This window comes from Dermacentor variabilis, chromosome 5 (genome assembly GCF_050947875.1).
Source record: "Dermacentor variabilis isolate Ectoservices chromosome 5, ASM5094787v1, whole genome shotgun sequence".
Classification (NCBI taxonomy): domain Eukaryota; kingdom Metazoa; phylum Arthropoda; class Arachnida; order Ixodida; family Ixodidae; genus Dermacentor; species Dermacentor variabilis.
In genome coordinates, this window is record NC_134572.1 from 63,881,270 (window position 1) to 63,893,300 (window position 12,031).

The 12,031-nt window shown below is 40.2% G+C and overlaps 1 protein-coding gene across 1 annotated transcript; it reads right to left on the bottom strand.

Moving 5' to 3' along the window:
• Positions 1 to 621: 621 nt before the first annotated feature.
• On the bottom strand, positions 622 to 11,859 carry mRpL9 (mitochondrial ribosomal protein L9). The gene is made up of 7 exons (XM_075692622.1): positions 11,509 to 11,859; positions 10,431 to 10,593; positions 9,105 to 9,229; positions 8,116 to 8,163; positions 4,739 to 4,840; positions 3,532 to 3,633; positions 622 to 885 (listed from the first exon to the last, which is right to left on the bottom strand). The coding sequence occupies exons 1-7, from the start codon at positions 11,581 to 11,583 to the stop codon at positions 664 to 666; spliced, it is 837 nt and encodes a 278-aa protein (XP_075548737.1). The 5' UTR covers positions 11,584 to 11,859; the 3' UTR covers positions 622 to 663.
• Positions 11,860 to 12,031: the final 172 nt, after the last annotated feature.

Genomic DNA, 12,031 nt, shown 5'->3' on the forward strand with positions numbered 1-12,031 from the left:
GTCTAGCAGAATTTTGATTGCAGCATGCAGCAATGGCCCAGGTCTGGCAAGCACAACAGACAGAAAAGCTATTATGTGGACCAAGCACAATGTGCGAAGTGTAGAGCAGAGAATTTGTGGGATAGGAGAACAGCTGGAAGGGGAAAAGAAAAGTCTCGCTACAACAAAGCTCTCGTAGACGAAATAGTACAAGGGGCCACAAACAAGTGCACAAATGTGAAGAACATGAAGCAGTAGCAACAAATATGGCTCCCAAAGAAGCAGAATGCAGAAGCAATGTGCAGGAGGGAGAAAGAAAGCAGCTCCAGTGCAATTGTATTTGTGATTGACAAGTTGCAAAAGTCGGGAAGTTTGCTGCCCAGCAAATCCCTAATTTACAGGGTCCACCTCTTTCTCTTCAAGAACAAAAGGGGAATGCCATCTGGCACCAAGAGGCGGACTTTACCATTGCGCACAACTTGGAACTCGTGACTGGCTTGCGGCTGTTTTGAGGGTCACGCAGAGGGAACAGAAAGGCCAACTCATTATGATGATATGAATGTGTAAAGTGCATGCAACTGTCTTACTTCACCATTTCGAGCAAAGCAAGGAGCCATTGCCGAAAGGAGGACACCACAGACATCTCCTAAACTCGTCATTTAATACTTGGGAAGCTACAGTGAGTTAACTAGAAGCAGTTGGCTTTATTGGTGATGTTGTGGTGTCCGAGTGCTGACGTGGCTTGAATTTTGCTGGGAAGAGCTCTTGAAGTGTTGCCTCCTGCTCGGGAAAGAGAGCTTCGACCGGTAGTTTCTCGAATGGCACCTCTGAACCTTCATCCACCCGGACAGCCTTGCCAACATGTTGGATCCGGAAGGGGATCATGCCTCTATCAACCTTGTTCACCTGTTCAAAGAAAGTGAGGTCAAACATGCACGCAGGCACCCCAAAACATACCAACAGAATGCAAAAGAGTTCCGATCTCAGGTTTTCTGAACATGAAAATTACAAAACAGTAATAATAAATAAATAGAACAAAACAATATCTCCACTTGACACTCGGAGTTGCAGGGTTGTGCACACGAGCTTAAAGTGCATGCCTTTTTTATCGGAACTATAATTCCTGATGGTCATGCTCCAGTCTTTACAACTGTCATCAGTGAGACATTCAATGTTGTCAGATATGTGCCAGTGTCTCCAGCTCGGGAAATAATAGACATATAGTCCCAGGTAGTTAGTAACTCTGCATTTACTTGTCAACTCGCTACACTAAATTACTACTTCTGAATACTTATACACCTTGCAAGCTGCTCTTAGATGTGTAAATAAATTTCGACTTCGATAGCTAGGATCTCTGACGAAAAGGTTCTGCATTAGTCCAGGTACCAGCTAAATGAAAACTTTGCAAAAAAAAAAAAAAAAGAACCGCGATTCCTCAAGTCGCAGTGCTACTAGTGACGGCAAGCTCACCAATGTGCATTGCAGGAATTACTGTTCTCGTAAACTATGCTCACCAGCATGAAATATGCACACCACAAAAAAGGTACATTAAAAAATGAAGAATATACTGGGTTAAAACAAAATGACTGGCTGTGCAACATAACGGAGCTAAGGCCCGTATTCTAGAATGTTCCTTTACTCAACACTCCACATAGATTCAAGGACGTTGATGGCAGTGACAAAAATGGTCCCTGCGCTTCCACACTCCCAAGCAATTTTTAAGAAGCATGATAGGTATTTTCTTCAGTCGATGGACGGCACTGTTTTGAGCACCATCAGTAGAGGAAGAGCTTCGAGTCAAGGATCGTTTCAGAATTTGAGGGTAAGTGCTTCGCTTGACACCTGTGCATAATCGCATATATATTTATTTATTTTAATTATTTACAGATATTGCAAGCCCTCTTCGGATCCATGCAGGAGTGTCTACAATCAACGAAACATAAAAACAAATACGACCACACCTCCATATAACCCCAATTTAACAAAATTCGTGATGTAACGAACTGTGAGGTGCTACCCAAAATTTCCGGAAATTTGAAAAGTGCGGGCCAACTGAGTGTGGAACACATTTCCGCAACTAGATGTGCTAGCAGTATGCCATGCGGATCACTGTGCTGAATGACTTGCATATAAAAAGAAGCGCTGTTTTGCGAAGTGTTATTTTGCAACACAATGGTTCACTGATTTGGCACATCCCTTAGCAACCAATATGGCAGACTTGAAGGAGTAAAGGATTCGCATCAAGTTTTGTTTTAAACTTGGCAAAACTGCAGCAGGAGCTCACTGTATGATACAGGCTAACGCTTTTGGAGTTAACGCCATGAGCGTTATGTGCCACATATATGCCATATATATATATCATATATCACATTTTTATGGCATTAATGCTTCAAAGAGGGTTGAATGTTTGTTGACGCCGATGAACGTTCTGGACGCCCGTCAATGAGCACAACCCTGGAAGCGATAGTGGAAGTTCGTAAGGCTATTCTTGGAAACTGCAGGCCAACTATAATGGATGTCTGCGACATTGTAGGACAATCGTACGGCACTGTTCAGTAAATTTTGTCAGATGTTTTGAACATGAGGCTATAGCGAGCTTTACTGTGACATCTTGAAGTGCTTAAATGAGAGCATTCGTCGCAAAGGCCCAGAGAAGTAGAATAACAACTGGCTTCTTCATCATGGCAACGTGCCCACTCACACATCACTCATTATTTGACAGCTCCTGGCTTCCAAACAAATCACAATACTTCCGCACCCACCCTATTCACCTGACCTCATCCCTCGTGACTTTTTCGCGATTTCGCGATTCGCGATTTAGCGAAGTTCGCGATTTCGCTAAATCGCTAAACTTCGCTAAATTTCGCTAAACTTCGCTAAATCGCTAATTCGCGATTTAGCGAAGTTTTTCGCTACAAATACAACTTTGTTATATCAAGGTTCTACTGTACAAATACAAAGTACAAAAAAAAAACGCTAATGAATACAGAATTAAAAAGTAGTCATAACGAGTGTATAAGTGTAATGCAGAGAAGACTATACAGATGCATACAAAGCACTGATGCAGCCTTCACAAATGTTAGCTGGCTGCGTGCTGAAAACGACAATATGGTCTATGTTAACAGTCAAGGGCCAAATTTCTTACGAGATAAATGAATAACTGTGTTGTATTATCGTTAACAATTCCTATGGCTACCTGCTCCATAATGAAATATAGGTAGTTGTATAGGCAGTATGCAAGGGAATGAGAAACCTTTATACTTATTTACCGAATATGTTTTGTTGTAGTGCTTGAATTGAAAATGATGTTCTCGTAACGAACTATCCGCTCTGCTGCCCCTTTGTTCTAGGTGTATTAGGGCTGATGAAGTTACCTTGAGCATCTTTCTTCCCCACTTTTCATCCACAATAGCGCATTTTGTTTTGTGGAAAACAAGCCATACCGCATCACAAGTCATGAAACACCAACAAGATACCAGCATGTCACCTAAGGTAACTGCCCAAACATAATGCACTTTGCTCTTGCAAAAGTGGCTATAGTGTTTCACTTACATAAATATTGGCAAGGAACACCTTGTTTTCTTTTCCAGTATAGTCCGGTCCAGTAATGGGTGTCTCGGGAAGCTCTATGGCCTCTTCAGGTACAGTAATACCCTGAAAATCATACCACAAGAGATACTTAAGCAGTCAACGAGGCTTGTACGCCTGCCACTTCCTAGGGACCTTTTTGTAACATTGTCAATCTGTGTGAAGTTATTTAGCAGTGCATACGTGAAGCACAAAATGCATGTGAAAGCATCAGTGCACCGCTGTCTGCTGGTACATGTAATGCAACAGACTGTAAAAGTGCAGTCCTAACAAAATGCACAAGAATTCAGGTGTCTTCAGATAACAGGAAGGCTGAACACCAGGGTGAGGTGCCACAGACAGGCAGTACAGTTTGTAGGCAAACTTATTTTTGCCTTTGCCAAAGACAGGTCCACATACAGTAAATCCCATTATAATGCGCTAGTATCCTGAACAATAAATACCTTCACTTTATCCTATATTTGTTGCATGCTGATACAGGCAAACTTTCTAGATTTGCTTTATGTTGGATTACATCCATGTTTGTTATAAAAAGGTTTCACTGTATTGAACTAGCGCTTGACTGTTGAGGACATTCCAATAAGTTCAACTATCTTTGTGAAAAAAAAAAAAGATTGTGCCTGCTGTCAAAACATCCTGCATGTCTGAGGCATATCATCATGGTTCAGCTCCACCCCCCTTCCCACCAGTTTTTATATATCTCTTGATATGATCATCTCAGGCTTTGGACAACAAAGATCTTTAAATATAGGTATTATCCTAACTGAAATGGATCACATGAGAAACATAGTCTCAGTACCAGCACTTTTAGTACATTTAAAACCTGCTAACCAAAGCAGTCAGTCATCTGCACAAGAGGATTCATTCGTCTAGTTTAAAGTTGCCTTAAAGCCTTAAACATGACAAGAATGATGGTATGTTTTATAATCAATCCCAACACACTCTACGAAGTAAGTTCACTGTATATGCCTTTTCTTTATTATTATTATTATTATTATTATTATTATTATTATTATTAACTCCACAAAACTTTCAAACTTCAGCCACTTACACACAAAGGACATCACCTGAGTTCCTTTGCTAAGTTAGAAAAGTAGCAACATGTTATTTTATTAGGCAAATGTCTTGGCCAAGGAAAGTAACACCATGATACACAGAGAACAAAACTGACCGCTTGTCGAAGTGCGGTCCTGAGATGCCATGGCTCAACAGTCCATCCTTGATCCCTGTTCATGGGAAGCCTGATGATTGTGGATTTGAGCATGCGAATTATCTGGCAGAGAGAAGGGCCCAATTAGTATGGCACTCAGCCATAACTCAGCTGATCCATTTGTTTAGCAACCAGCCAGTTGTGTGACAGTTGCAGCAAATCTCAACTGTCCTGCACAATCCTTCCGGAATCTGGAACTGCAGAGCTCACACAGCAAATTGCTGTTAACTGACAACAGCTTCCTTTAAACCTGTTGACTATGCTGTTCTGCAATAAACAACTTTAATTTACTGTCACAAGTACATTGCGTTGCTTTTTGCCGGTGACCGTTTTCCACCAGATCATCAGTGCTATCACATTATTGCTTGGCACAAGAAATGTACACTGTAGCTGAAATTTTTTGGATGTAGAAAGAGTAAAGTGAAGTGAGAGGCTTGTCTAATGAGATCATATGAGACGTCAACAGTGTTGTACATTCTCATATGTTGGTGAGCACCACTAATTACTCTGGAATGCACATGATACATGTACAAATAGCAGACGAACTTGACCAGTCAGTTCATGTTCGACAACCAACTACTGTGTTTACTGCTATTAACATTGTGGTTTGAGTGGTGCTCATCTTTCTGGGCACAAGTTCACCCAATAAAGAGTTAATTCGTGAAGAAAAAGAAAGAGACCCATAAAAATAAAATGACAGACCAAGTAACAAATAAGAAGTAAAGTTTTACAGTTTATTAGCGTGTGTAGAATGGCTTAAAGTTCATTATGTGGATGTGCACTACCTGTGTGCCAAGACGTCGGAGTATTTTTTGTACAGAAGGAAATAATGTTGCAGTAGTTCATCACTAAGCCCTTTTCCACGTATTCGTGTCCAAACCCACACAGTAATTTGCAACAACCATGACAATGTATGCGTGACAATATGTTCAGCAGCTCTAGCAGCAAGTTCTTTCAGCAACACAGCTTTGTCTTGAAGGGCAATGGGAAATACTGGAGCATTTCGGGCATGTTCCTTTTATTATTTGTGAACCCATTCGAAGTCATAATTCCAGCAAGGCATAATGACTAGACTTCAACTGTGAGATTATCATTAAGACAGGAAACGGAGGGCAGGCACTAACCCCCTCTGTTCTGCCAACCTTGATCTCATGCCTCAGGTCTAGTCATTTGAACTTTTTATCCACGTATTCAGAAATGTGCCTTGACGCCCACGCTTGACTAGGTCAAGGTAATGCCTGGTGTAAACTTGATGAAGATGCTTGTTTTCTTTCCTGAGACACATTCACATCGGTTGTTATCTTGACCAAGTCAAGCACAGGCTTCAAGTTAAGGCGCATTTCTGAATACAGGGGTCAGTGTGTCCATATACGTATAGCAGTTTACAAAAAACTGGAACATCAAAAACATAGAGGGTGGTAGCAGTGCCAATAGCCACACCTTGTGGCACCTTGTTGCTTAACCACACCACATCAGAACCAGAAGTGTTTTTCGTTCTGGTTCAGCGAAAACAGTTCTGTTCTGGTTCAACCCAGGAGTGAAACAATAACAGTTCAAATTGCTTTGAACCTGTTGGTTTTAGTGTGCATAAGCTAAGAATGACTACAGAAATATCAATTAAATTTATTTTGCACAAAAATTTGACAGTGCTCTTAACCTAAGCTGCATGGAAAGACTTAAATAAAGGCCACAAGTGGTTGAAAAATTTATCGTTTTGTGGAAGCACACCTCAGCAGCAATACTACATCATTTCTAGCGTACCTATTCAGTTTCCATACCAGTTTGATCAAAGGTGACTACCAAGCTAGGAAGCACTTCATTTCAGCATTTATACACAGGTCTCCCTCTGCTGAATAACTATGTGACACTAACTAACTTCAAATGCTTGTTTATGTATTACCGTAAAAGAAAAACCACTTAACGTTCATAATTATACTGTTTCTGATGCCTTTACACCACGAAATAAGTAGCATGTAACCTGTCACTGCAGTAATAGTTGCTGAATTCAATGTCACAAGATGGCACCACCAGCATTCCTGTTCACATCTGTGTTTACAGTACTCCATAGCCTGTACACATATATGGACACACTAAAATAATCTATTATGGTAACATAATTTCTTAAGCAGTTAATCATGTAGTAAACCATTAGCCCAGTTGCGCATACATATGTCTATGTCACCACGTTCAGTCTCCAAAATAGGCCAATCATAGCTTGCTGTTTCGCTGTAAAATGCACCATCGAAGCTGGCTATGCCAATTGATGTGGCACATTATGACCTGAAGAAGTAGTAGTTTTGTGGCAGAATGCATGTACTCTGATGATGATGAATGCGGTGTTTTGGGGCACAAGGGCCAAATGTGGCCAAAGAGCACCAAATGCATGCACTCTGTGCAGCAGATTTAGGATTGAGTCCTGGTCAAATTGAGGTTGTCTCTTTCTTTACAGACTGTGGTTGATGACATCAGGTATGCAAGCCATGTAATGTATGTAAAGCACATAGAATGCGCCACTAGGTATTCATTGTAAAAAAAAAAAAAAGCATTTAGCATTTACATATCAATTTCTTAAACATAAGGATGCTTGGTTGGCACAGAAGTTTACTCCAGGATCCTTGAAACCTGTGAACAAACTTCACACCTCAGCAGAAACTTTTCATATATTGTAAATAACAAATGACCTCCTTGTGTGTTGCAGCGATGGTCAAAACAAATTGAATGAAATGCATGTGGCCTTCAACTAAGTATTAAAGCATGTGAGATGCAAAAATTAATGTCCTCACATCATTTTTACTTAACACATAGCAAATAAAGCTAATTTATGACACAACTTTCTTTCTGGTTCCAATATTAATGTGCACACTTACAGTGTGTTTCATTCAACTTCAACAACTTCTTTAAGAAGAGAATTGGTATACAAACCAAGAACATAGCATTGATGGACGCACTGAGCTAGTCGGTTTAGATTTCTGAAATAGCCTTTCGCGACACTGAAACTCGATGTCTGACTAAATTAGTTTGCTTAACTATCATTAAAAAAAACTGCACTCAAGCAACAAATAAAGTCCGACCTAAAAGCTTTTGGTAGCCATTCCATCAAAAGGAGAAAATATGTAACACTACGCCATAATGTCACGGATGCCACTGTTTCGGTGCAAGAGAGATTAAAAATGAAGTGAACTTTCAAGTGCAACATAAAAACAAACAAACACTGATTGCTGACCAAATGCCAACAGAATCACAGCCAATCAAGCCCGATTCAGCATTTGCTTTTAGTACCTCTGTCTGTCGTGAAGCGTTATTTAATTGAATTTAACCTCAGAGAGTGTTTTACTTACCACCGGAGAAGTTCGGGTACTAAACACTGGACCTAAGTCTTCCTTTCCCTGCACACAAAAAAGGAAAGAAAGTGCAAATGTTGTAACTCTGGCAGTACACATACTGCAGCCTGTTCTTCACCAACACAGCAAATATTTAACTGCCAATCAATAAAGGTGAAATATTTCCACAACCAATCAGTACTGCTATTGACACAGATTCAAAAGTGAAGCCACGTGAACATCGTGCACACTGACTACGCAGAACGAACTTTATTTCATCACCCAAAAGTGTTGCCGGATTGCTGCAAGGTTCAACTACAATATTAAAAAATTAAAATACAAATTTTCTACCACATCAAATGCGCTCAAACTTTTACCAGCTTGCTCTGGAAGGTGTCCAGTTTAGTATTCAACGCGTAATTCAAGCTTAAAGATGTGATGTCTTTGTCCTTTCCATGTCCTAAATCAATACTAGGGGGTATGACAGACACTGCAGTGGAGAGCTCCAGACAAGTTCAGACTGTCTGGTGTCTTTTTAACATGCACCTAAATGTACGTACACAAGCATTTTCACATTTTGCCTTTAGTGAATCGCGGCCACTGCACCCAGCAATGAAACAGGCGCCCAGTGTGGCCAGCAGCTGGCCTTTGCAGTAGCTCTGGCTTCGCAAATGCTAAAAGTTTGTGAAAAATGCTGAAAACTGTTTTATTGCTCAAGAGGTTAACTGTCTATTTTAAAAATTCACAGTCCTTGTTCTGATCGACTCTGTGAAGAGACACTAATTTACAGTTGCAGCTAGAATTATCTGTGCCACAGACAAATTTAACTATTTGTGAAATTTATTCATAAAACACATTTGTGCAATGGCACCCCAAATTTCAGACGACGCTATATACTAGTTTTATGGAGTGATGACAATGCTACAGCTAGGTCCAAATAATTGAGCAGACTGAAAAAGAAATAAAGGTTGCAGCAGGTTTGTACAGCAAGAGATTAGACAACTTACCACCCTCATTTTCTCACGAAGTTTCAAATTTTCTGGTGTAGCATAGAGGGCCAATCCTGGAACAATCAGATGTGACAGGCCATAAAATGGCCTCACAGACACAACATCCCACTTGTTTCCGAGCCCTGGAAAAGATAGTCTATGAGACGTGGCCCCATGCATCCCATCCTAGGAGCTGAGACATTACACATGAAAAAAAATTTTTTTTTCTTCTTTGCTTATGGTCAAACTTGTGATGCTTGGTTATCATCTAGAGCTTAAAGGGACACTAAAGAGAAAAATACATTGAGCTGTAGTAGTAAACTATGCATCAACAATACAAAAAAAAAGTTACTCTTATATGAAGTAAGGCTTGATGAGAAAAAAAAAGTGAAAACAAAAGTCTGGTGGTAATGCTGCATTGAAGTTTATGCACTAGCTCGCCATAATGCCAAGGATTTTGACTGCATGTAATCGGGTCTAGTTAATCTTTTGTCCATAAACATGGAGCACATTTATTCTAAAGGCACCAAAGACAGAGAAAGTTTAAGAAAAAATAAAGTTTTGACACCTTACACTGTGGCTGAACAACCCTAATTTGAGAAGGTACCTTGAAATCCATGACGTCACCTTGACTTGCTGATGCTGGGGTTTCAGTGTGATATTTGAAAAAAAAAAAATTGAAACTTCATTCTTACTCTTCTCTTCTAGCAATAACCCTCTCTCCACAAGATTAACTAGAATTTTGAAAGAAAACTTGATCAGCTTAAACTGAGTCCATCTCTTTAGTGTCCCTTTAAAACAGAGTTGTCTATTTTCTTTTTCTTTTTTGAAAAGGCGCTTTGGTGCTCTAGAGCAGTCTGATAGCAATGACACACAGCTGGATAACCGATATAACCTTGCATGCAAATGAGTGAATTGTTTCACGACTACTGTAACTGCAGGAAGGCACTGTTGTAGAAAAGATAACAAGCCATGTATCCCACAACTTGTGGGGCTAGCTTGTTCACCAAAGCTACTAAATCTGTATGTCTACTTAGTTTAATTATGCTACAGCATAAGGCAAGAATTTTGGTACTGCCACAATTGCTACTTAAAAGTGGCAAAAGGAAAGCATCATGCTACAATAATTATATTGCGTTTTGCAATATCAATATGAAGTTGTGAGGCTACTGTCGTTTTAATTATGAAGTCTGCCTAATGTAAGTAACTGGAAAATAAAAATTGCCTGTGAAAGGAATTTGTATTCATTTAGCTTCTAACCTATCCTCAGGGAGGGAACTGAACACAATGGTGGCCTAGTACTTAGCAACACAGCACAGGTTTAAAAGATGTGCATCACGTTACCTTCGACAAACTGAGTGAGAATGACGTCGATGTTTGGCTTCTTCTTCTGTTCAGTGATTTCGTCACAGACGTAAATGTAGTTTTCTTTTGTCAGCCATCGGGGCTTCTTGTACCATAGTTTCGACAGAAGCGGTGGGACAACTCGCCTCAGTATCTTGGTTGTCTGAAGTGGAAAAATATACATATATATATATATATATATATATATATATATATATATATATTTAATGACATGCTTGGTATTAAGTCTCGCAGTCCCCTTACTAGAACCAGGTTCTCGGCCTACTCCCTGTAGAAGGCTGTGCCATTTCACTTGGGAACTGCGATCTATGTCCATGCTCCAGCAGTTAAACCGGATCGGTTCCAGTGTGACCAATTCTGTCTATATGCAGATTTTGAGCTTGCTTCAACCAAGCCATTTGTTATTCAGTCACTTGTCGTGGCTTTTTGGGCTCAATCGTGTCCCAGCTTTAAAAAAAAAGCAAATGACGAAATTTCCAACTCTCCTGAGCAGCTACTTAAGCAAGAGAGAATTTCATATGATGATGGAGGCTTGAAGTGATTAATCGTGGTCGAGCTAAGGAATGTCACTGGTCTCAACATATCAACAAGGAGAGTTGTCTTCATCAGCGCGGTCCAATTCCGTAGTTGGAACGTTGGCCTTGGCGACATTCCTTGTTCGACCACAGTTAAATCAGTGAACAGTAGTTACATCTGTAACTGTTGTTGGAAGTCATTGGTGCAGCCCAAGATCTACCAACACTACTAATATTTCCAAAAACGTTCGTGGGAATGCAGCGTACGAATTCTGCTTCTAATACAAAACCAAGCGGATTTTAAAGTAGTTTGTTTAGATGAAATATTTCGGTGGTTTTATGTTGTCTTTGTAAACGCCGTATTTCAAAAGGTTACCTGCTTTCCTGTGCCAATTCATCTAATTAACTTGATCCCTTCTCCAGAAATGCCCGGTAGTCATGACGACTTCGATTTAATAGAATTATTCGTGCAAAGTGAAAATAGGATCGCTTGTTGAAAGCATTTTCACGTCTTTTCTGCCACTCCTACGATCCATGCTTACCCTGATTTGCTCACGGACAGGTGATCGGAGGCTCCTTAACAAACTCACGGTCCGTGAAGGTGTTGTTTTCAACATTTTGGATTGGATGCTGCTCTTTATAAAGATAAGAGTATGTGCAATGTAACGTAGCACAAGGCGAGATCGGTACACGTTAGCACTGCCCTTTCGACCTCATCATTGCTTTGCTGTTCATCAGACGAACTTGACACACGAACAAGTTTCAAAACAACTTAATCACACAGTGAAGTGTCCTCAGAGCGACGTTGAATTAAGTGTTCGCGCTGATCTTTCGGTTTCACCACAATAACCAAACGCACATGGCCGCCCGCTTGTATGTACGTTTCCATAGTTGATAACAAATGACCTAATGCCGTTAAATTTAGAAGCAACTAAGACCACGTCAAGATCACAACAGACGGTACACTACAAGTAAAAATTAATTTAAGCACTTAAACACGTATTTGATTCAATGCTTTTAGATATTTTTAACAGATAAACAGGGCTATAGTGGTAGTGTCTAAGT